At 41.5% G+C, this 26,736-nt stretch overlaps 1 protein-coding gene and 1 pseudogene across 2 annotated transcripts in view; one reads left to right on the forward strand and one right to left on the reverse strand.

Annotated features, from left to right (window-relative positions):
- The window catches only part of MCCC2 (methylcrotonoyl-CoA carboxylase 2), a 66,640-nt gene that overhangs the window by 31,213 nt on the left and 8,691 nt on the right, over positions 1–26,736 (reverse strand). For both annotated transcript variants that reach the window (XM_032404248.1, XM_032404249.1), the window contains exons 2-6: positions 26,404–26,470; positions 23,214–23,298; positions 20,377–20,478; positions 14,931–15,058; positions 13,132–13,244 (exon numbers count right to left, since the gene is read on the reverse strand). In XM_032404248.1, coding sequence (XP_032260139.1) covers positions 13,132–13,244; positions 14,931–15,058; positions 20,377–20,478; positions 23,214–23,298; positions 26,404–26,470 — 495 coding nt within the window. The remainder of the gene's footprint in view (positions 1–13,131; positions 13,245–14,930; positions 15,059–20,376; positions 20,479–23,213; positions 23,299–26,403; positions 26,471–26,736) is intronic.
- Positions 7,512–8,773, forward strand: LOC116632344 (annotated as a pseudogene).

Genomic DNA, 26,736 nt, shown 5'->3' on the forward strand with positions numbered 1-26,736 from the left:
TTCCAATATTCCATCAGTTTCCTTAGAGTCATTACAAATTCCCTTTCTGAAATAAAAATGCTACACTAGTATTCATCCAAAGATGCAAGGCAGCGTGAGTTAACATTTTCCCATCTAAATGGCCATCACAAAAAGCATTTTTCCCTATTTCATGTATGTTATTAAAAATGGCTGCAACATTTCACTGTCAACATATTACAAAAGTGTTTATCACATATTGTTTTTGCTTACCAATCACCCAGAAGTTTATTTTCAAAATATCTATGGCTAGAAAAACTCTTGTACAAGGGAAGGAGCACAGGAAACATTCATTGTAACAGTGTTCACAATAGTGAAGATATGCAAATAATCAAAATACCCATCAACACTGCATTTTGAGTGGATAAATGAATTGTGAGTAAGCTCTTTAAAAATCTGAGGGAAAGAAACAAATGAAATGCTAACACTTTATAAATCCAAGTGGAGGGTCCATAGTGTTCCATTGTTATTGCACTATTCTCTGTACTTTCTGCATGTTTGAAATATTTAATGGGCTTTTTCTGTAAGGCTTTAGGAATAAAGGACATGATTTCAACTTACCAACCTGTTCTGTGTACAAGAACAGCAGATACAGCTCAAACTATTTCACTACCAAAAAAAAAAAAAAGGCAAGGAAGTAGAGAAGAGTCACAGTGAAGTAAAAATCTAAAAAGGCACAAATTTCAAAAGTAAGATCTACAGAACTAAACAGGCATAGCAGGGTTTCATAACAGCAAATTGAAAGAAAAAGAAAAAAACAGCAAATATTCAGAGACCAAGGATGGGAGGTGAGGTGAGTGGGGGACAAAGAAAGAAGAATTTCAGTGTCGAAAGTCAGGAAGACAAAAATGAGGGTAATGAAGCTGAATGCCATCATGCCATCTCAGGGGGAGAAAACATCTACCAATTTAGTAGAAAAGTTTTACAAGTGAATAGCGAACAAATTATTAGTGCATCTACACCAGGGAATTTTACCATATTCCTAAGGGCACTTCAGATGTGTGGTTTTTTTTTTTTGTCCCCACAGTACTTCCAAAACCAAGGTAATCGGCAATCCACTTCTCTCACATGAACTGAGAGTGGCCCCCGATGACTCCGGGCTCTTGTGATTCACGTCCTGTATATCCCATCCCCTTACTGTGTGGTGGATCTGGTAACATGCTTCTAACACAAAGATTATAACAAGTGTCACTCTTGTGATCCAGTTCGGAGAGACCATGTCTTCCCCTCCCCTCACCCCCGCCAGCCCCCTCTCTTGTCCATTTGCTTGTTCACTCTGATGCAGCCAGCTAACATGTGGAGACTTGCTCTCTACAGCTGCCCACTTGGGAAGGAACCTAGAGATGCTTCCTGCCAACAGCTCCCAAGGAAGTAAGTGAGGCCTGCAGAGAACTGAATCATGCCACGACCACGTGAGAAAGCTGGGGCAGATCCTTTCCAGTCCAGCCTAGAGAGGACTGTAGCCACCTGAGCTCAGCACTGGGGGATCCAGCTGGGGGATCCCAGTCCTGACCACTGGGGGATCCGAGTCCTGACCCACAGACACTGCGGGGTAATAAATGGTGCTTTAAACTACCAAGTTTGGGGTTAATCTGTTCTGCAGTGATAAATAATACAGAGATCAAAAACCATCTACCTTAAGTAACTGCAATGGAGGCACATCTGAAGCCTTGGGACAATCTATGTTTTGGAGTACTCTGTTGTTGCTGGTCTGCAACCTGTCTATAAACCATTCCTCTATTCCAGAGGTGGGAGATAAACCATAAAGAGAATTCTGTACCATCCCAGACAGTAATGAAAAACCAAAAGACATGGGTAAACCTTGAAACCATCATGCTAAATGAAAGAAACCACTTATTATACAATCCCTTTCAAATGAAATGTGTCATAGGCAAATCCATAGAGATAGAAAGCAGATGAGTGGTTGCCAGGGGCTGGAGAGATTGGATAGAAATGGGGAGTAAATGTTAATGGATATGGCATTTCCTTTTGGAGTGATGAAAATGTTCTAAGACTGACTAAACTCTGTGACTATCCTAAAAACCAATGAACTGTACATATCAAATGGGTACACTGTATGGTATGTGAATTGTATCTTAATAAAGCTGTTATAAAACTTAAGAAACAAGAGCTGGAATTATTAAGTATGTAAGATTCAAACTTCTCAAGCTTTTCATCAAGAAGAAACAGGCTACTCTAGTCACAAGTACCTCACAGACACTAAACAATATCTCTAAAGCAAATTCTGATAATAGAATAGAAATAGGATAGAAAAATGAAATTTAAAAGTGAATAAAATAGAAATCGAATAGAAAAATGAAATAAAAGAACAGAGATTAGTGGAGTCACTACTGTCAAAGAATCTCCTCTTCTCATCACTTACTTCTTTTTTTATTATTACGTTATGTTAGTCCCCATACATTACATCATTAGTTTTTGATGTAGTGTTCCATGATTCATTGTTTGTGCATAACACCCAGTGCTCCATGCAGAGCGTGCCCTCTTTAATACCCATCACCAGGCTAGCCCATCCCCCACCCCCCTCCCCTCTAGAACCCTCAGTTTGTTTCTCAGAGTCCATAGTCTCTCATGGTTCGTCTCCCCCTCCAATTTCCCCCCTTCCTTTTTCCCTTCCTGCTATCATCTTCTTTTTTTTTTTTTTACATATAATGTATTATTTGTTTCAGAGGTACAGGTCTGTGATTCATCAGTCTTACGCAATTCACAGCACTCACCATAGCACATACCCTCCCCAATGTCTATCACTCAGCCACCCCACCCCTCCCACTCCCCACCACTCCAGCAACCCTCAGTTTGTTTCCTCATCATTTACTTCTAAGCCACGCACTCACTCATGAAACAGGGTGAATATGCACCAACAAGAGCCCTGCCCCTGTGTCTGCTCCTTCTTATCACAAAGCACAGGAACCCCTGGGCCAAACACCTCCAACAACCTTCCGTGTCCCCAAGCATTCGTCTATGGTACAACAAAGATCTTATATTGAGCCACGCTGGACAAGGGATATGGAACCCCAGAGAGAAAATTCTGCTTTCTCTACTAAGAGGACATTAGAATGACATAAGTAAGATGCAGGAGCATAAACTGTTCTGCACGCACTCAGGGTACAGATTTGGCTTGCACTGAGGCCCAACACGGGCACCAAAGCAGGGGAGACGGGACAGTGACTCTCTTCTGCATCAGAACAAAGAACTCCCAAGAACTCCACTGAGAGGCTAGAGTCCACCCAGTCATCCGTGAGGAGGGCTTCCTGTGACACGGATAAACCAAGAGATCCCTCTTACAGGGTTGATGAGGGAAACAAAGGCAAGAGAAACGTAGCTTAAATTAAATCTCCTTACAGCTTGCAGCCCACTGAGAGATACCTGAGACATGCAGAGTGTGAACTTCCTCAAAGAACTCGTGGCCGCCTCAGTGCCTTAATGTTTATGTTTATTAAAGACTACAAGGAACCTTATCTTAATAGCAGCTAGCCCTCAAGGTGCTGAAAGCCTTGCTTCCCAATTCCTTAGAGACTTACACTATCCTTAAACCCTACTAATTAAAAAGTATATAATCAGTTAGTCCTCACAATCCCAGTGCAGCTCTTTCTGCCCACAGGTCCTGTCCCCGTGCTTTCATAAAACCACCTTTTTAATGAAAGAAGACGAAGCCAGAGAGGGAGACAAATCATAAGAGACTCTTAATCTCAGCAAACAAACTGAGGGTTGCTGGAGTGGTGGGGGGTGGGAGGGATGGGGTGGCTGGGTGATAGACATTGGGGAGGGTATGTGCTATGGTGAGTGCTGTGAATTGCGTAAGACTGATGAATCACAGACCTGTACCCCTGAAACAAATAATACATTATATGTTCATAAAAAAAAAAAAAAAAAGATAGCAGGAAGGGAAAAATGAAGAGAGGGGAATCGGAGGGGGAGACGAACCATGAGAGACTATGGACTCTGAGAAACAAACTGAGGGTTCTAGAGGGGAGGGGGGTGGGGGGATGGGCTAGCCTGGTGATGGGTATTAAAGAGGGCACGAACTGCGTGGAGCACTGGGTGTTATACGCAAACAATGAATCATGGAACACTACATCAAAAACTAATGATGTAATGTATGGTGATTAACATAACATAATAAAATTAATTAAAAAATTAAAAATAAAAAAAATTTAAAAATTTTTGAAGAATCACCTTTTTATACCAAAAAATCTCCAGAATTCTTTCTTGGCTGACGAACCCAAAAACTTCCAAATTTCATCAGGGTGAGGAGGTAAATGGTGATTCAAGACTTGAATCAAAACCAAGAAAGCAGCAAGAAGGCAAAGAATAATGTGTAACTGACCATTACACTGCTTGCCATCACTACCACAGAAGGCACAAGCAGAAATTTTGAGTAAAAGGAAATGAGATGCTATAAAACAGAGTGAAGAGTCTGTGAAAACTTCAGACAAAATTTCATTACCCTCCAGGTCCTGCCTGAACAGAGACTGGCTCTCATTGCACCAAAACCAAATTACATATTGTAGGTCAGCAGCCTGCCCTACAGAAAGGGTCTCTGAGAGAGAGTCAAGAGGTTTTATACCTAATTCTGAAAAGCTGTGTGAACTCTTGACCTCCATCCTTCCACTGAAAAATTGCACTAGACTATCCAGTTCAAAGGCACACTGTGATAAATGTAATATAACTTGGGGGGGGGGGTAGTTTCAGTTGCTTGATGGAAAAGCCATTAAAAATATAGTATGTTTTGGGGTACCTGGGTGGTTCAGTGGGTTCAGTGTCTGCCTTTCAACTAAGGTCATGATCCTAGGGTCCTGGGATCGAGCCCCACACCAGGCTCCCTGCTCAGCGGAGAGTCTGCTTCTCCCTCCCTTGCTCTCTCACTTGCTTGCCCTGTCTCAAGAAAATAAATAAAATCTTTTTAAAAAATTTATACAGCACGGGCGCCTGAGTGGCTCAGTCGGTTAAGCATCTGCCTTCAGCTCACGGCATGATCTCAGGGTCCTGGGATGGAGCGCCACACCCAGCAGGGAGCCTGCTTCTCCCTCTCCCCTGCACTCCCCCTGCTTGTGCTCTCTCTGTCAAAAAAATAAAATCTTTTTTAAAAAGTTTATATAGTATGTTTTTAGGGGCACCTGGGTGGCTCAGTTGGTTAAGCATCTGACTCTTGATTTCACCTCAGGTCATGATCTCAGAGTCATGAGATGGAGCCCTGCACTGGGCTTGGCACTCAGTTGGGGAGTCTGATTGAGTCCCTCTCTCTCTCTTCCCCTCTGTCCCTCCCCTCACTCACTCTCTCCCTCTCTCTCTAAAATAAATAAATAAATCTTAAAAAAAAAAAGTAGGGGGTGCCTGGGTGGCTCAGTTGGCTAAGCGTCTACCTTTGGCTCAGGTCATAATCCCAGGGTCCTAGGATTGAGCCCCACATCAGGCTCCGTCCTCAATGGGGAGTCTGCTTCTCCCTCTCCCTATTCCCCTCCCCCCACTCCTGCTCTCTCTCTCTCTCTCAAATAAATAAAATCTTTTTTAAAAAAAGTAAATGTGGAAAGCAAATATTATCTGTATCATTGTTTCCTTCCTCTACCTATAGAGCCTCCATTAAAAAATAAAAGCCACAAAATACACACATCAACTCAATAGCTGTCCAAAATTTAAGAACATTATCAATTATACTGACTGATCACACTACTGATTCTGGAGTACTCATGCTTATCTGTGCTAAACAGGCTGAAATGTGCAGAGAAAACAAAACATTCACCTTACCCAGAATGACCTGTTTCTTCCTCAATCTTTTTATCAGCCTCAAAGCCATCAGAGTGTTTTCATCTCCCCCAGGCCTTATCTGACTTCATAGACAGGTTGAAGTGCATTTAAAAATAATGAGCAGCTCTTTCTGCCCACGGGTCCTGTCCCCATGCTTTAATAAAACCATTTTTTTGCACACAAACACACCAAAAAAAATAGGGGTGCCTGGGTGGCACAGTCAGTTGAGCATCCAACTCTTGATTTCAGCTTAGGTATAATCTCAGGGTGGTGAGGTTGAGCCCCATTTCGAGCTCCATACTCAGCAGAGAGTCTGCTTGAGTTTCTCTCTCTCCCTCTGCCCCTTGCCCCTGCGCGCTCACTCTAAAATAAATAACTCTTTAAAAAAAAAAGTGATATGCAGTGCGTGTCCTAACTAAGCCCCTCAAAACAATAAACATGCTCTGAAGCAAAGAAAATAAATTTCAAAAATAATGAGCTAAACCAAGAGGGGGGAAGTGAGGGGAGAGAAGGAAAGAAGAAAGCAAGGACACCTGAAATAATTTTAAGTACCTCACCAAAAAGAAGAACAAACAGGCAGAGATGCAAAGAAAACTCAAAAGAAAGGCCCAAGGTGCTGAACCCCCACACGGCTGGATGAATAATGCCTATTTCAGAAGAAATGCACTGTTAGTCACAGCGGAAACATTCTCTTCCTGGTACACTAAAGGATTACCATCTAACAGGACAAGAGGTGATGCAGCAGAGCAAAGATCCATCTAGACCAGGCCACCGCTAATTTTATTTTTTTAATTTTATTATGTTATGTTAATCACCATACATTACATCGTTAGTTTTTGATGTAGTGTTCCATGATTCATTGTTTGCGTATAACACCCAGTGCTCCATGCAGAACATGCCTCCTTAACACCCATCACCGGGTTAACCCATCCTCCCACCCCCCTCCCCTCTAGAACCTTCAGTTTGTTTCTCAGAGTCCATAGACTCTCATGGCTCGTCTCCCCCTCCGATTTCCCCCCTTCATTTTAACCTTCCTACTATCTTCTTCTTTTAACATATAATGTATTGTTTGTTTCAGAGGTACAGGTCTGTGATTCAACAGTCTTACACAATTCACAGCACTCACCATAGCACATACCCTCCCCAATGTCCATCACCCAGCCACCCCATCCCTCCCACCCCCCACCACTCCAGCAACCCTTAGTTTGTTTCCTGAGATTAAGAATTCCTCGTATCAGTGAGGTCATATGATACATGTCTTTCTCGGATTGACTTATTTCGCTCAGCATAATACCCTCCAGTTCCATCCATGTCGTTGCAAATGACAAGATTTCATTCCTTTTGATGGCTGCATAATATTCCTGTGTGTGTGTGTGTGTGTGTGTGTGTGTGTGTGTGTGTGTGTACACACACCATTCATCTGTCGATGGACATCCTGGCTCTTTCCACAATTTGGCTATTGTGGACATTGCTGCTATAAACATCGGGGTGCACGTACCCCTTCGGATCACTACATTTGTATCTTTGGGGTAAATACCCAGTAGTGCAATTGCTGGATCGTATGGTAGCTCTATTTTCAACTTTTTAGGAACGTCCATACTGTTTTCCAGAGTGGCTGCACCAGCTTGCATTCCCACCAACAGTGTAGGAGGGTTCCCCTTTCTCCGCATCCCTGCCAACATCCGTCGTTTCCTGACTTGTTAATTTTAGCCATTCTGACAGGTGTGAGGTGGTATCTCATTGAGGTTTTGATTTGGATTTCCCTGATCAGGCCACCACTAATTTTAAAAATTAATGGTGATGGGAGACCTAAAGAAGACAAAGGTCCCACCTCTGAAGAGAATTAGAAGTCTCCCATTTCAAAAAACAGCAACATGGAGCCAAAATCCAGAAAATAAAAGCATGTTCCCAAGATCATCAAGACATCAGGCACGGATTGCAGAAAGCCCAGGAAAGGTATCCTCAGGACATGAAACTAAGCAAGACCGCCGGACACCAGTATGCCAAGTCTTTAAACATCATAAACAAAAAACAGGTCCTAAAGCATACCAGAAAGGAAGGAAAGATGAAACAGAAGAGAGTACAGAGGCAGGTACCTCATGTAACTGTCTTTTCTCCTTGCAAAAACAAAATTTTAAACCTTCTAGGTCTGTAGGAAGCCATCCACATTTTTACCACTGCAAAGATACAGGAAACAACAGAGATATGATTGTCAAGAGACATGTATCTTAGAAAAAAGTGGATAAGTGGATTTACAGTGTGCAAGGTTAATAACATTAACTAAAGAACAACCTTGGGAAAGAAGGCAGGAACTGAAGGAGTAAGGCAGCTAGTGCTCCCTATCAAAATGTACACATACCGGGCCTCCCTCTTTCGTCTGGGCTGCCGACATGCCATCTGGACTGAGGAAGACCCAGAGACTTCGGGGACACGTGAGCCGTGGCCACAGCTGCATTGGCAAGCACACAGGAGGCCGGAGTCATGCTGGTGGCATGTGTCACCACAGGAACAACTGAGACACATATCACCCAGGTTACTCCAGAACAGTTGGTATGAGACATTACCACTTAAAGAGGAACCAGAGCTTCTGCCCAACTGTCAACCTTGATAAGCTGTGGGCCTTTATCAGTGAGCAGACACAGGGAAATGCCGCCAAAAACAAGAATGGAGCTGCTCTTATCACTGATGTGGTGCGATCAGGCTACTGCAGAGTTTTAGGAAAAGCATTTCTTCCAGCCTGTCATCATGAAGGCCAAATTCTTCAGTAGAAGAGCTGAGGAGAAGATTAAGGGTGTGTGTCCTAGTAGCTTGAAGCCACATGGAGGGAGGGTCATTAAATGTTAACAAGTGCTTTTCCAAAACAAACAAACAAACAAAAAAAACAAAAAAACCCAAAATGCACACATAACATAACTAGAGTTACAAGTGATTGCTTTATATAATAAAGTATATAAACAAAAACTTAAAAAATGAAAATAAAGTATAAAACTTGTTTTCATCAGTCCATCTAAGCCAAAGTTTTAAGTAAATAATAAAGCATACATTAAAATTTAAGAACCAGTACTCAGGGCACCTGGGTGGCTCAGTCGGTTAAGCGTCTGCCTTCGGCTCGGGTCATGGTCCCAGGGTCCTGGGATCAAGCCCCGCATCGGGCTCCCTGCTCGGCGGGGAGCCTGCTTCTCCCTCTCCCTCTGCCTGCCTCTCTGCCTACTTGTTCTTTCTCTCTCTCTGTCAAATAAATAAATAAAATCTTTAAAAAAAAAAGAACCAGTACTCAGTATGTCAGATATCACTTAAATAGTTACGAAGAATTTCACTTTTTTAATAAATATTGAGGTAAGTACCTTCTCAGGGAAATGTATGAGGATATAAACATTAATCTGATATTGTCTCTAATCTCAAGTGGCTTAGAGTCTAGTGAGGGAAATTAGTCAGGATAAATCTAGATAAAAGGAATAAACACCATTAGTAAGGTATAGCTCAAAAATTATGGGAGTTGGGGGGCCTGGGTGGCTCAGTCGTTAAGTGTCTGCCTTCGGCTCAGGTCATGATCCCAGGGTCCTGGGATCGAGCCCTGCATCAGGCTCCCGGCTCGGCGGGAAGACTGCTTCTCCCTCTCCCACTCCCCCTGCTTGTGTTCCCTCTCTCACTGTGTCTCTTTCTATCAAATAAATAAATAAAATCTTTAAAAAAAAAAAAAATTGGGGGAGTTGGGAGGAAAAGATTACTTCCAGGAAGGGATTCTGGGAAGCCTTCCTAGGAAAGACGTCCAATTTGAGCCTGTAAGTACTAATGGGAAATCCACGCAGACGGCGGAACACCCAAGGGTAAGCAGAGGTGCAGCGGGAGGTCAGGAAAGATCATGGAGATGAAAGGTATGTCATGAGCATTTATGAAACCATTAAAGACAAGTTCCTGGGTGGGATTGGGAGGATTACATGGAGAGAGTGGGGGAACAAGGAAAAGCCAGAGGCAAGAAGCCTAAAGAGGATTTCAGGGAAGGGAACAAATGATAAGACCAAGGGGTCATACAGAGTGAGAATCTGGTCTCTCGGAGGCTAGCAGGACCTCCGAGGGCAGTGGGTTTAATGGAGAGTGAGCAGTCGGGAACGGAGGTCCTGAGGCAGTTCTTAAGGAGTCTGCTGATCAGAGGAAGGAGAGAAGCTTCGGGGAACAGGAGAAGCTAGAAAAGGTCCTTTTGCCATTGCTTTTGGTGCTTTTTCTTTTTCCTTTAAAAACAGAAGTCAACATGGTTATTGGCTGTGAGAAAAAAGAAAGTAGATGAGAAAATGTTAAAGTAAGAGAAAAGGGATAGATGATGAGGCACAAAGGAGGGGTTGGCGTGAGGATTATAAATGACAAGTTTAGCTTTGGAGAGGAAGAGGGACAGTGGTTTCTGGGATAAAAGAAGGCAAAGTCGCAGTGTGTTTAGTACAACAGTGCTCACAAACAGCCTGATTTCTTCAATGAAGTATGAAACAACAGCTTCAGTGCAGACGTGGGGTTTAGAGTTCACTTACTGGGGAAAAGATCAGAATAAGCACTATAGAGACTGGTACACAATAGCAGTTAGAAATTTTTCTCCAATTCCAAGAGATTCATAAGAATAGAGGAAGGTTAACCTTTCCCCTAAACTTCCTACTGGAGTGAAATAGAAAAAAGATATGCTAAGAGAAGCGGCTAAGTTAAAGAAATATTGATGTTAAAACTTTTAAGAAACAAAAATAAATAGGAAAAGGGAAAGCATTCAAATGCCCTTCAGACATTTTAGATTTTTTTTTTTTAATCATAGGCAGGTACTACCTATTCAAAAATATGGACACTTTTAATTTTAAAAAGACCTGTTTTTTAAAGCACTTTAAGCTTTAGGTTCCACAGGAGCAGAGACCCTACCTGGTTTAGGTGCTTGGTTTACAGTAGGTCCTCCATAAATGTTTGTTACATGTTGATTGTTAAAAGCTACACGAACAGAAAGAAAGGGCAAATAAGCATGCAAGGGGCACCTGGGTGGCTCAGTCGTTAAGCGTCTGCCTTCGGCTCAGGTCATGATCCCAGGGTCCTGGGATTGAGCCCTGCATTGGGCTCCCTGCTCAGTGGGAAGCCTGCTTCTGCTTCTCCTATTCCCCCTGCTTGTGTTCCCTCTCTCACTGTGTCTCTATCAAATAAATTAAAAAATCTTAAAAAAAAAAAAAGTTTAACAACAACAACAAAAAAAGAATAAGCATGCAAGGTGACAGGTCTATAGTGGGTTGAATGAAGGCCCCCAAAAAATATGCCCACACCTGAATCCCTAGAACCTTTGATTATGACCTTATTTGGAAAAAGAGTCTCTGCAAATGTAATGAAAGTAAGGATCTTCAGATAAGATCATTCTGGATTATATGGGCAGGCCCGAAATCCAATGACAAGTGTCCTTGTGAGAGAGAGAAGAAAAGACACAGACACACAGGGGAGAAGGCTGACAAGGCAGAGATCAGAGTCACAGAGCCACAAATCAAATGAGCACCTGCAGCCATGAGAAGCTGGCAGAGGCAAGGAACAGAGTCTGCCTTAAAGCCTTTTGAGAGAGCCTGGTGCTGTTGCTACCTCAATTTCAGACTTCTAGCCTCCAGAACTTGAGAGAATAAATTTGTTATTTTCAGCCCCCCAGTTTGTGGTAATTTGTTATGGTAGCCCTAGGAAACTAATACAACTAATACAAGGTTAGTACAACTATACAAATTATAATACCAGATTAAATGGGCTGGTTTCCCCTATAAAACAAAAGATCACAGGGTGCCTGGCTAGCTCAGTTGGTTAAGCGCCTGCCTTCGGCTCAGGTTATGATTCTGGAGTCCCAGGATTGAGTCCCACATCAGGCTCCCCGTTCAGCAGGGAGTCTCTTCTCCCTCTGACCCTCCCCCCTCTCATGTGCTCTCTCTCTCTCTCATTCTCTCTCTCAAATAAATAAAATCTTTAAAAAAAAAGATCACAGTAAGAATTTCATTACCAGGTAATGGAAGGACTCTGTGTGCAAAAGTGAGCAAAGCTGAAGTTTCTATTTAGATAAATAAAGCACAGATGGGCAAAGTCACTATATAATAATAAGATACAAAATAAATAACATCTATATCAATAGAAAATAAAGATAAGACACAATAATTGCAAGTGAAGGCTAATTCATTAGACTATTACTAAAAACAGTACAAACTTAAGAAATCCAGTAACAAAACATAAACAAAGGAGAAGCATTAGTATTATGAAATATTTCAAACATGCCAAAAAAAGATTACAGAATAACAAAATAAATATCCTTTAACCTAACACCCAGTCTTAACAAATATTGACATTTGGCCAAATTCACTTTAGCTTTTTTTTTTTTTGAAGATTTTATTTATTTAATTGTCAGAGAGAGTACAAGCAGGGGGAGCGGCAGACAGAGGGAGAAGCAGGCTCCCCACCGAGCAAGAAGCCCGATGTGGGACTTGATCTGAGGACCCAGGGATCATGACCTGAGCTGAAGGCAGCCGCTCAACCGACTGAGCTACCCAGGCATCCCCACTTCAGTTTTTTTTTTTTTTTTTTTAAAGAAATAAAACATTTCAGGTATAGGTGAAGCCTCCTGCCTGGCCCCTTCCTCCTGCCTCCCACCTCAAAGGTAACCACTGTTCTAAAGCTGAGTGTATTATTCCCACGTACATGTTTAAGACATAAGTAACAGATTGTTTCATGTATTTAACATTTACAAACAAAGCAAGTGACTATGCATTTATTCTACTATTTTTACTCAACTTATTTCCTGAGAATTATTTATGTTGATGCATGTAATTCTAGTTCATTCATTTGAACAGCTAAAAATCGTTACTACTCATCTCCCAATAATGGTCACTTAGGTTGTTTGTTAACTTTTGCTATGTTGATGCTACAACAATCTTCCTCGCACCTGTCTCCTCATCTAGACACCAAAGTGCCTCAGAACATAAGTCCTAAAAAAGCAATTACTCAGTGATGGGTATTAAGGAGGGCATGTTCTGCATGGAGCACTGGGAGTCATATGCAAACAATGAATCATGGAACACTACATCAAAAACTAATGATGTAATGTATGGTGACTAACATAATTTAAAAAAAAAGCAATTACTCAGTGCCCTTTCTTTTCAAAAACTCTTTTCCTTTGGTGAACAGCCTTTATGACAGTATAAAACTATGCCAATAATTAAGAGAAAAATATGAATGGAGATAACCTTAAGGCACTTTCTGTGGGGAAAAACCTAAATTCTGTATTAAGTTGCATTTTAAGTCATCTCAGCATACCTAGTTAGCAATGGCATTTGGAGCAAAAAGCAGTACATTTCATTAATGAGCAATTACCTGTGCAATATTTTGAGAAGACATAATTGCCTGGTTATAGAATATACGGCCAAAGTGATCTCGATCTGGAAATATGTCTGCTTGTCGAGGTAAGTTTGCCCCTCCTGAGTCAACTGAAGACAAGGGAAATAACAGAAGTAAGTACATTTGAATGAACAAAATACCCTGCACACAGAGAGACTTGTACCAATGACAACAACAGTTCTTAATCACATTCACAAAAAACTTGCCCTACCGTTCTAAACTATTCTACAGCATCTTTCTCCAGTCCCCCAACATAGCCAAAAAAAATTCACTGTTTTCCTCAAATCCATTAGGATCTCCTCCCTGTGCAAAATTCCACTTGAAACGTTTAGGACATTCTCTCCTTTGAGGACAAGCTAAAGCCCCAGAAACACTGTAAATTCTTAACCAGTTCAGCTAAAAAAAAAAAAAAGAGAGAGGGAAGGGGGCAAGGGGCAAAGGGCGGGGAGGGTGGGGGTGGCGGTGAAGCAGCAGGGCTCAATCCCAGGACCCTGAGATCATGACCTGAGCCAAAGGCAGATGCTTAACCATCTGAGCCACCCAGGTGCCCACAGGACTGATGACTCTAAAAATTAAGAATGAGTTTGTAAAGTTGTTCAGCTTGTGCATGCTCTCTCTCTCTCTCTCTCTCCCCTTCCCTCTCTCTCTTTTAAACCAATACAGAACCATCTACAGAATTCATGTGACAATTCATCACAGACTGCTTGGGGGACTGTTTTTACTGCAGAGCGGAGTGGGGGCTAAGAATGTCCACTGAATGTGGAACAGAGTTTGATGACTTCAGATTGTGTGATTACTGGTGTGTTTCCTAGCCATTCTATGCCTCGCTCTCCTCACCTGTGAAATGAAGGGGACAACAGCAGCTCTCCTAAGGAGCTGTTCCTGGGATGACATGAAATAAGGTATATAAGGTATGTAAGGTATTAGTTCAGCACAGTGTGAGTGCATATAGCAGTGTTACATTAAGTTCCTTCATTGTTCTTTAATACATGACATCCTGTCTCCAATTCATTCAAGCTTGCCCAAGACAGGGACAACATAATACTCTTCACTCCATCCCCTATGGTGTTTGGCATAGCACCTGGAAGCAGTTGGGCCTCATTTGCTGTTTTCTACATACGCAAAAAAAAAGTTCATACTGTGAGTCAAACAAGTAAATTCACTTTTGCAGGAAAAAAAAAATCTCTACATCAGTACCTGTTCAAATACCCACATAAATAAACAATATACATATGCTGGCATTTCACCAAACTAAACCAAAATCCAGGCAGTGCCAATTTTAAACTGCCTTGCTTTTATGTTTCTTTTGAAATATCCTTAGATTTAAATGTATTTTAATTTCAAATATAAATTTACTTGAAGAATTCAATTACTTTAAACTGTATTTGCTGAAATTATTCAAGCATTTAACAAAGTACCTAGCACTCAAGAGATCCATAAATATCAGCTATTATTTTTTCATAGTTTGAACTCATTAAGGTTAAGACAAAAGGAAATACATAGAAGGAAAAAATCCACACGCATGAAGAGGAAAAAAACTGGCATATATGAAAATACTGTCAGAGGTTATTCCTCAGTGATGTTATTATAGGTAGTTCTTGTTTACTTTTTCTTCCAGAGTTTTTAGCAAAGAACACGCATTTTGTAATTACAGGAAAAACCAACAGATTTTAAAAATACCCATTGATAATGTCATATATAATATGACAATACTTCTAAACAGTATTGTATTTTACCAGCTAAAAATAGTTCATTTTATGACTCTTGTGACTTGCCCAAGTAAATGCAGGGGAGTCTGTTTTGCATTGCAATTTCTTGCGCCCGTAAGTGTTTCTTCACAGTCACTGGGTAGTAGGAACCTCCTTTGATGGTGGCATCATTGGCAACAATAATGCATTCCACCCTGAAAGGGAGAAATTTCATTACAAAGAGAATATGAGAGATTCTTCAAAGTTAAAAGGCCAATTACGTCTCCTTATAAGACACTCCAATGCAACCTTCGACTTCTAGTACCTTTCACCACTGACAGTCATTAGCAATCTCATGATACAAAACCAAGCTTTAATCACAGTTCACATACTCACTTATATAATGATCACTATGAACAACTTTACAAACTCATTCTTAATTTTTAAAGTCATCAGTCCTGTGGGCACCTGGGTGGCTCAGATGGTTAAGCATCTGCCTTTGGCTCAGGTCATGGTCTCAGGGTCCTGGGATTGAGCCCTGCTGCTTCACCGCCACCCCCACCCTTCCTCCCCGCCCTTTGCCCCTCCCCCTGCTTGTGCATGCTCTCTCTCTCCCTCTCTCCCCTTCCCTCTCTCAAATAAATAAAATAATCCTTAAAAAAACAGTCATCAGTCCTGTATTAGCAGTGAAAAACTAACAACCTCAGCCACACTTCATAAAGGGTCTTCCAATGAAATGATCCTAGCAAGATAATAATAATACAAAAAAAAAAAAAAATCCTACTCTCAAGGGTGAGAAAATCTCTCCTAATAAACCACCAAGTTTCCTTGTAGAAGGTAATTTGCAAAAAGGAAAACTGACCCACCAAGAGAATTTATTTTCTACATTTTCAAAAGTTCTTCAATGTTATTACCACATGCTTTTTTATAAAACTAAAAGAAGTTTAAAATACGGTATCTATCTTGCTTAAAGTAACAACAGATACAAACTATAAAATAGTATATTGAAAACATAGACTATAATGCATTATCAATGGTACCCTTTCTCATCAAAACCAGTTGGTTGGATGCCATGACCACAAGTAACACACAAAGAGCAGGGTAGTGAAGGCAGAGTACCTGTAAGGGAAACTGCCTGATATTGCCAGGGAGCCTGAAGGTCAGGGGCTGACTTGAAACTTGAGTGAACAAGAGTGTGCTCTTTACCAAACTTTATCTCCTTTATGTTTATGATATTATTATTATTATTTAAGATTTTATTTTTAAGTACTCTCTACACCCAATGTGGGGCTCGAACTTACAACCCCAAGATCAAGAGTCATACTGCTCCACCAACTGAGCCAGCCAGGTACCCCTATTTATGATATTTTTTAAAATCTCAGTTTAGGGGGCGCCTAGGTGGCTCAGTCGTTAAGCATCTGCCTTCGGCTCGGGTCATGATCCCAGGGTCCTGGGATCGAGCCCCACATCGGGCTCCCTGCTCAGCGGGAAGCCTGCTTCTCCCTCTCCCACCCCCCCTGCTTGTGTTCCCTCTCTCGCTGTGTCTCTCTCTGTCAAATAAGTAAAATCTTTAAAAAAAATAAAATACAAAAATAAATAAAATCTCAGTTTAGGGGCGCCTGGGGGGCTCAGTCGGCTTTCGGCTCAGGTCATGAGCCCAGGGTCCTGGGATCGAGCCCTGCATCGGGCTCCCTGCTCCACCGGGAGCCTGCTTCTCCCTCTCCCACCCACCCCCCCGCTTGTGTTCCCTCTCTCACGGTCTCTCTCTGTCAAAAAATAAATTTAAAAATCTTAAAAAAAAAATCTTACTTTATATTCCTTATAATTCTAAAAAGTAAGTCACTGAGTCCCTGTTGAAAATAAAGTAGGGAAGAGCCTCGGAGCAGTGGCCTCAGGTACTGCTGTGCTGCTCACATTAAGGGATGTGGCCAGCAGTGCTCACAAGATAAAAGGGCTCGTCTCCTTAGAGCATCGATCTTATTGCTAGAAAGCACTTTTCCATATTACAGTTAGCATTTTAAAGTGGGATGCCAATTCTTCGTGACTTTAGTAAATAAACCAGACTTCAAAGGGAATTTCAGCTTCTGGCAGGATGGTGGGGCTATGATCTCACACCCCCGGAGTCTATTCATCCTCCCCTGCCCTGGGGGTGCTGCCCTAGAAAAGCTGAAGAAGCTCCCATAGGGGAAAGGGGCTATGGAGTCAGACAAGCTATGGTGAAATTCTGGCTCTGCCGCTTGCTAGACCTTCCACAAGAGACAGAGCCACTTGCTTATTAAAAGGTCAGAGACATGATACAGAATGAAAAATAAAATTAGTCCACAAAAAGACTGCATTGTACATCTATTGGTTCTGCCTACTCAGAATCTATTATTTTGGCAATGGAATTCAACTTTCAGAAAATGACTCTTACCTAATCCATGTGGTTCAAGTGGGACTGACCCCCAAACCTATCTTCAAAGGTGTACATAGGAAGCAGGACTTTCTACCTGGAGTCCACATCGTGGCTCAGTAATGGGCTTGGACTCCAAGCCTAACCCCATAGGAGCTCCATGCCCTCTCTAGGTGCACTACTCTGCCCACATCCCCATGTGTCCACCAACCAGGAAGCTCTCAGAACCCAGTCCTCTTGGGTTTTATGTAGGCTTCACTGCACAGCCACGACTGATGAATTCACTGCCTGATTCAACCTCCAGCCCCTCTCCCCTCCCCAAAGGTGGGGACTGGGGAAGTCGGTAGGATAGAAAAGTTCCAACCCTCTAATAACATGGTCAGTTCTCCTGACAACCAGCCCCTGGCCTTGATTGGGGTCCAAAAGCCACCTTCGTTGATATAACAAAAGACACCATGACCATTCTCAACACTTCAAGGGTGTGGGGAGCTGTGAGCCAGAAACTGTGGACAAAGACCGAAAATCTATGAGGAATAAATTTTGGTCATCTGAATGACCAAATATATCTATCTTACAAATCACAGTATCATAGTAATACAATATATAATTATTATGTATTATTAGTTACTAAGACAAGGTAAAATATATAATTAAAAAAAAGTAATTGTGATGGTCCTATGTTAAGATACAATGGTCAAGGGATGGTAAAAATAACAATAACAGCCCATACTAACATGGCACTTAACAATACACTAGGTGTCATTATAAGGCTTTAGATAATGAGGTATCCCATTTTACAGATGGGAAAACAGGCACAGTAAAGTTAAGTAACTAGCCCAAGAGTACCAACCAACAAGTGGTAAAGCCAGCATTTGAGTCTAGGCAGCCTGGCTCTCGAGTGCATGCTCCTAAACACTGCACCGGGGGAAATATGAATGGAGACCTGAAAGATGAGAAGGAGCCAGCCATTCAAAGAAACCAGGTGAAGAACACCTGATGCAGAGCAAACGGCTCGAGTATAGGCCCTAAAGCAAAAATGAGTTTAGTGCGTTCACGGAACAGCAAGACCAGGATGGCTAAAGTGTTAAGTACAAAGGTAAGGTGAGGAAAGCAGGCAGGGACCATACCACATAGGACATGATAAAAAAAAAAAAATGCGAATTTGCCAGAGAGAAAGACTGCAGCTCAGTTATTCTTCAGCCAGTTACTATTTCAGGCAAGGAGTCCCTGATTCTAAGCTGGTTTATAAATTCAATACAAAAAGGTTTCTCATGGAATTTCTTGGGGTCTATTCCGAACTTACCATGGAGCCTCTCTCAATATACCCAGCACTACTCAAAAATATACAAAAGGAATAAAGGTATAAAAGCTTTTAATGACTTCGCGAATGACTTCGGCTCTGAAGAGATTCCAGACCCTCAACTCTGCCGCCCACAACTGCTACTCTCAGTGGCAAGAGTATCAATTGTATTGTGTATCTCTTAAGGAAGGGAGGATTTCTCTTCCTTTTCTTGTTTCTTCCTCTTGTTTCATGACAACCCTCTCTGTAGCTACTAGGATCATTCCATTTGATCATGAATCATATTTTCCCGATGAAAAAAACCAAGGTACCGAGTGGTCAAGCAATTTGCTAAAAGTCAAACAGCTATAAAATGCTGAAGCCAGGATTCTAATTGAGGCTGACAACTGAACCCATACAATTCCTACATGCAATTCAATTTCCTTCCAAGCTGAGAACTTTATAAACTGAGAACAAGGCACAAAGAAAGAAAATGAAAACGAAAAATACAAAAGCATAAATAAGAATAAAATATTAGTATGTGCACAGGAAAGGTGGAAAGGAATGCTCCAACGTGGTGACCATCATTATCACTGGAGATGAGTTAATGGTAACTGTCCTACTTAATTAGGTTATTTCATGATTATGAATTCAGTTTAGCTCTGCATGAAGTTTCTCATTTTTTTAAAGGTTTATTTTTAAGCATCCCCTAAGACTCCAAGAAAAAAATGTCTTCACACTGGGTGAATATTAAGCAAATCATAGCTGGCAAAGAGCTGTGGAGAAGTGTTGGGGGTACAGGAGGGAAGAAGCAACGATGGCTAATGGCTATAGGTGCACCGAAGGCACGAATCATGGGGAGAAGGTGGAGGAAAACACACCATAAACCATTATGTGAGTCAAATGCAACTGTATCAGGCTCAGAGTCCAACCACCTAAGGTCCAAGCACAGCTTTGCCAGTGGCTTGATCTTAGGCAAGTTATTTACCTTGCTAAGCAGGCTTCCTGACCTGCCTTAATGGTGATGATGACAATTATACCCATTCTCACAGAGCTGTGGTGACGATTAAAACAACTAATCAGTGGGAAGTGTTTACTACAATGCCTGGCAAGCTAACCTGACATGGCAAATGTGAGGCCATACATAAATATACACAAGTAAATTTAACTTCTACCAATCTAAGATTTCCTAAGTCCGGAGTGGTTCTCAAATGTTAGCATTCGAGAAGCTTGAAGGGCTTACTAAAAAAACACTGACTGCCGGGCCCCACCCTCAAAATTTGATTTAGTTACCTTTTTTTTTTTTTTTTTAAGTAAGCTCCATGCCCAGCATGGAGCTCAATGTGGGGCTTGAACTCAAGACCCTGAGATCAAGACCTGAACCAAGATCAAGAGTAGGGCGCTTAACCAACTGTGCCACCCAGGTGCCCCTGATTTGGTTACTTTGTAGGAAGACCTAGTCATCTATGTTTCTAACAAGTTCTCAGGTGATGCTGAGGCTACCTGGGGAGCACACTTGGAGAACGACTCCTCTAGGACACTGGTCTTCCCCCTATATGTGCAAGAGCCCACCTACGGAGCCTTGGAAAATGACATAAACCAAGCCCACACCTGACAGTCGGATTAAGCAGGAACGTTTGGATTCAAGCCCCAGGATTTGTGCTATGGTTTCCCCTCCCCCCCCCTTTGATCTTTGTCTCTAAAGCTCCACAGATAAATCTAATACATGTCGGGGTAGGAAGCCTCAGTCCTAAACAATACAAATAGCATAAAACTTGCATATTCGCCCACAAAGCAGTGATGGCCCATGCCTGTCAGTCTTCTTCCTGACCCACATTATCGAGTGTAAGTAGAATACTCACCCTGATACTCTGCCAATGCCTGTAATAATGCCACCGGCCGGGACCTCCTCATTCATATATAACTGGTAACCTGCAAACTGAGATAATTCCAGAAACGGAGATCTGAAGGGAAGAAAGGATATCACTTGAATTAAAGTCATTTCTTTTTTTAAAACAAGCATATTTAAACAGTTAAATATGGAAAAGATTAATGAGCCAATGTTTCAAGTATGCATGCTGTATATATATAAAATCTACTAAAAAAAAATTTAACCAAAATCTGGGGTGGATATTTTGAGGAATTACACATTATAGCCATGCAATAGAATACTAGGTACCTATTTTAAGAGATGTTGTAGAAACACGTTTATTAGTAGAGAAAGAGACTAGCACCTAACACTAATGTAAGGCCCCATCCTGCGCCAGGCTCTCTTTTTGGAGCTCCAGAAACCTAACTCATTTGTTCCTCAGAACCACCTCCTGAGGTGGATCCTATTATGACCCCATTGACTGATGATGAAACTAAAACACAGAAATTAAGTCACTTGTCTAAGGTCACACAACTAGTAAGGGGCAGAGCTAGGTTTTAAAAAGCAATCTAATCCCAGGGACCAGGCTCTTCACCACTCTATTTATTACTCTACCTTTCACTTACTTAAATGTTCAGGATCCAGTAAGTGGAGGGGGGAAGGGTGGTATAAAACACCACATTTAGGGCACCTGGGTGGCTCAGTCGTTAAGCGTCTGCCTTCAGCTCAGGTCATGATCCCAGGGTCCTGGGATGGAGCCCCACATCGGGCTCCCTGCTCAGCGGAAAGCCTGCTTCTCCCTCTCCCCCTGCTTGTGTTCCCTCTCTCGCTGTCTCTCTCTCTGTCAAATAAATAAATAAATAATCTTAAAAAAAAACACACATTTAGTATGATTCGTTTCTCTTGTAAAAAAAAAAAAAAGTGGCTAAGGAGCACCTGGGTGGCTTAGTCGGTTAAGCATCCAACTCTTGGTTTTGGCTCAGGTAATGATCTCAGGGTCATAAGCATGAGGTCGAGCCCCGAGGCAGGTTCCCCACTCAGCAGGGAGTCTGCCTACCCTCTCTCTCCCTCTGCCTCTGCCCCTCCCCCCTGCTCATGCTCTCTCTCTCTCAATATATAAATCTTAAAAAAAAAAAAAGTGTCTAATATGCATATGCACAAGAACATTCTAGAAGGATATACAATTGGTGTTAACAGTGTTTGTCTCCAGGTTGGGGGTACAGGTGCATGTCATAAAAAATACTTTTGGAGTCCTCGTTCCCTTCTCTCCACCTGCACTCCCAGCCTCCCACGCCAATCCTTCGGGAAATCCTGATGGGTTAGCTCTGTCTTGACAACATGCCTAGAACCTGACATTCTCATCACCTCCACTACACTATCCTAGTCCAAGTCACCACCATATCTCCCTTGAATCACTGCCACATTCCTCTAACTCCTCTTGGTGCTTCTACCCTTGCTGCCCCCAGGCTACTCACAAAACAGCAGCTAGAATGACTCTTTTCAAATCTAAGTCAGATAGATCATAAGTCTTCTGTTCAAAACCCTCCAAAGTCTCCTCACTTCTCTCAGATAAAAGCCAAAATTCTTACACTGATCTACAAGGTCTTATGGAATTGAACCCCATCTCTACTACTCTCCCCTTCGTGCCTTCTTACCCCTAACACACTAGCATCCGGGGTTCTTGGGCGTATCAACACATCCCGCACATTCCCACCCCAGGGCCTTTGCACTGGCCATTCCTTCTGTCTGTAACACTCTTTCACCAGTATCTTCAGGGCTCTCTCTCTTCACTCCTTCAAATCTTCGCTAAGATATCACCTTCTCAAAGAGGCCTACCCTAACCACCTTATTTAAAACTACAACTTGACCCTCATCTTCTCCCTTACTCTCATCTACTTCCTTTTTTCCCATAACATTTATCACCTTCTAATATACTATAATAACTTACCACATTTATCATTTATTTTCCATCTCCTCCTCCTACAATGTAAACTCCAGTTGAGTAAGGATCTTTGTCTGTTTTGTTCACTGATGTATCACTATCACCTAGAACAGTGCCCGACACTTAGTAGCGTCTCAATAAAGATTTGCCGTTGAATATACAGAAGTCGCACGGTTCTTCTAGGCTTCAACTTACACAGGTAAATATTGCCAACTCAGTCTTGGGAAGGACCATCTCTGTACTTTTCTTGCTATGATTGAATTATGTCTGTATCTGCTTGCCTCCTTCTCTAGACTTTTCCATTCTGCATTCTCAGCTCACTTTCTCCTTTCTCATTTGTGACCAAAACATTTATAGAACTACATAATGGTATCCATTCTTATTATGAGATAGTGTGAATTTTACCTAGAAGTCTTTAACACTTTCTGTGGTTCTAAAATTACTGTCGACAATAAACATAACCCTAGAAGGAGTCCTTCCTTCAATATTTTTAGTGTTTCCCCCAGTTATAAAAGCGTTCCTTTATGAGGCCTAACACATTAGCCCCCACAGAGTTTGTAAAAAGCCAGCTGCTCTAGAATATAGATTACTCTTATGGGAGAACTACCAAGAGTTCTGATTAATGGCTACGTGGCCTATATGCTGTACAGAACGTCCCAGTGATTTAAGGGCTTTTTGAAACTATTAATTATGACTATAATTTATATCCTTTTGCTTACCTGATGAAACTTTGTTCTTTGTATATAATAAAATATGTATATGTAAAAAAAAAATTTGTTGTTGAATCTTAGGGTAAGAATTAGAATTTAAAATCATTTATTTATAAAACTGTCTAAGAGAGTACCACAGACTAGAGAACACTGAGTTAGCACTTGGGATATACGAACCCTGGGTCTATAAGACTGTCCACTCTTTCTCTGGCTAAAAGTTTTCCTCTTGATTTGTGGAGTTCTCGGGCTTTCTCATTGCCTCCTAAGATAAAAACATGATTAGGTTAGACTGACATCATGTAACGTCTCCAATTAATTTAAGGCTAGAAAAACATAAAACAGTCCAAAATATAGTGCTTTTAAAAGTTCAATGTATCTTCTGAGAAACAGCTAATTTTCAGATCATTCACTTAACTTACAAGCTTTATTTTCTGAAGTAAATAAACTAGAATTAAAAAAAAATCGATCCCTGATTTCATAGCATATCATACATTTTCTGAATTCGATGGTAATTACTTAAATAACCTAGTATCTTCTCTGCAACTCATACACTATAAATACTGCCTCACCTCCACCACATTTATTAAATACCTGCCACAAATACCCAGCACTCTGCTACATACTATGTGAAATTTGAAAAATTCCTACCTTCATTTGTTCCAGGTAAAAAGCACTACTTTAGAAATGACCTCCATGATGAGCACAGCAAGACCTACCTAAAGGTAAGTGACCCCTAACTTTTTACACTGTCACCAAAGGGGAGAGAGTTGCACACCTAATGTATCAGTTAAAAAGTCCAGTTTTGTTAGCATCTTCAGAGATTGTCTTCGATGTTTCCTGATGTTGTTCTAGACCAAGAAAATTACAGTTGTTGAAGAGTCCATGAGGTCACCAGATGAGGCTGCTTGAGGTGCGCAGCACACCAAACCTCCCCCAGACTGACAGCGGCCGGGCTCGGTGTCTCAGGAATATTGATAAGCCACTTCTCAGAAAGCCAAGGTATCAGATCAGAAACAGAAGGCTCACACAGTACCTTAATATGTTTAGTTTCACTGCTGCCTACGAATTTCATCTTAATTTGCTCTCAAGTTAATGAAGTGTTCAGCTATTTAAGAAAGCTATTTCTTTGGGGTTTTTTTTTTTTTTTAGGTGAGAAAACAAGGTCTTGTCTACTTCAAGCTTCCAAGTATTATTTTTCAAACCAGGCCTCTTTACTCTAGGGGATTTTTTTTTTTTTTCTGAAGGGACGGATGGCATATTTCTAAGATTATAGCTGCCTTAAGCTTACCGAGAAAATTTTATCACATATCTAACCTTCTTTTAAAATGAAAATAATTCTGGGAGGCAAAGATTTAGTTCCAAAACAGTGTAATTAGGTCAAATCACTGTTCTCTTTCTCCCAACCACTCAGAGGAACTGGGCTCCTCTACTGAGGTGGGTTTGGGTGTAGGAGGCGAGGGTATAGGAAAGGAGGGGAGATACAGGTTACCAAGGGACAGAGGAAACTTCTGGAGGAAGCACATTCATTATCTTTATTGTGGTGATCATTTCACAGGTTATGTCCATATGTCTAAACTCAAATTGTACATTTTAAATAATGCAGTTTATTGTATGTCAATTATACCTTAATAATATTGTTTAAAAATAAATATTAAAAGAAAAATGAGCCTAAGGCACTGAAAGGAAAGCCAGGCCTTGCTGAGGGTCTTTAGAGAGTCAGGGGACATAAGTGCCTGCGAAGAGGCTAGCAGGGGAGGGGTGGCCAGAGGGTCTGGAATGACACAGAGGTGGTAAGATATATGCATATTCTTTCGCTAGGACTTAAGAGAAAACCGCTCTTTCTTAATTCTGCCTAGAGTTTGAATTTGCAATGTGGAACAGCTACTGAATTCCGATTTTGTTAGGAAAACCCAGAAAGAGGGCTATCCTTGATGCAGATCCTCAGATCACAGAATTAAGCTCCTCGGGCATTTAAACTAGCCTGTGACAGGACACCTGGGTGGCTCGGTGGATTAAGTGTCTGCCTTTGGCTCAGGTCATGATCTCAGGGTCCTGGAATGGAGTCCCACATCGGGCTCCTTGCTTGGCGGGGAGTCTGCTTCTCCCTCTCCCTCTGCCTGCTGGCCGCCCCCCCACTTGTGCGCGCTCTCTCTCTCTTGCTCTCTGACAAATATATAAATAAAAATCTTCAAAAATAAAAAAATTAAATAAACTAGCCTAGGATATGTGGGCAGCCACAGAAACAATGTGACACCGCACATTAGTTTTCCAAAGATTATTATTAAAAATTCTGTGCTATCTCCGTTCCCACAAACTCTGAGATAAAAAAGCCTGTTTCCTTCAGTCTCGTATACCATATGGCACTGATTCTAATCTACACATTTTGTTCACATTTTAACATCCCTGAAATCAGGAAGCATTTTACAGTTTACAGGATCTTTTAATCGCTGTCACCTGTGGACATCACAACACATCTGTCTGCCCGTGCCTGCACAGCACAAATGTCACTTCAACTGTGCTACATGCACTGTTCGAACTACGTGCATCGAGGGGCGCCTGGGTGGCTCAGTCGGGTAAGCGTCTGCCTTCGGCTCAGGTCATGATCCTAGGGTCCTGGGATCTAGTCCTGCATCGGGCTCCCTGCTCGGCGGGAAGCCTGCTTCTCCCTCTGCCTGCCGCTCCCCCTGCTTGCGCTCTCTCTCTCTCCCACAAAAATAAATAAAATCTTAAAAAAAAAAAAAAAAGAATCTTATTTTGGAAATGGCTTTCAGTTTCAAGTCACCCAGCCTTCTAAAGTAAATTGTCACACTGACCAATAATGGCACAGTAGAATTCAACGTGGTATTTGTTTATACATTAATATTTTACATTCCCCACACGATGCAATTTCTTCCAAGCAAAAGGATGTCTATTATGTCCACAACTTAACAGAAAAAAATGACAATCTGCAAAGTTCTTAGGAAATCTCATTTAATTAGCTATAAACCCACATAGAAATTACTTCCAAGTTATATAACAAATTGCATAATTATGCAAAATAAGTTTATAGGATGAATATAACGAACAGAAAATGTTTCAGATGCTTCAGGCAAAACAGAAATTTCAGTGGATGCTGTGGCTAAAATAAAACCATAAGAAGCAATGCTTTAAAAATTGATGAATCTGAAATTTAACTGTTGCCCAGACAGCTGGCAGTGCTATAGGAGCAGAAAAACTGGCCAAGTAAGAGGAAAAAAAAAAATGTCAGCACACCAACAAACACAGTCTTAAAGAGTCAAAGCTTGCTGCTACTAGTTTTTCCTAGAACCATAACTATCAAGGATCATCTTCATTAACAGCATAAAATGAAGAATAAATGAATGTTTACCTAATCTTATTTCCTGCGCTCGTTCACGGAGTTGATTTACTAGTGCTTTCATCTGTTCATAGTTTTCCTAAAACAGAAAAAAAGAAAGGGAGAGTAATATTAGAAAACAATTATTATTATTTTTTTAGCCAAAGTAAGAGTTGATGAGAACATCACATGCCAACCCCATGTGGCTTCACACAGGGCCACCCCCCACCCATGCGGCCTCTGTGTTGTGTCACTCCATCGGATGGAAAAGATGAATTCCTGCCTGTCCATCTTTGCCCAAGCTCCTCTTCCCGCCGTCCCTCTCTGGTCCACGTATCCAAATCTTACCCTTCTTTAAAGCATAGA

The sequence above is a fragment of the Phoca vitulina genome, unplaced genomic scaffold (assembly GCF_004348235.1).
Source record: "Phoca vitulina isolate PV1807 unplaced genomic scaffold, GSC_HSeal_1.0 scaffold6, whole genome shotgun sequence".
Taxonomy (NCBI): Eukaryota; Metazoa; Chordata; class Mammalia; order Carnivora; family Phocidae; genus Phoca; species Phoca vitulina.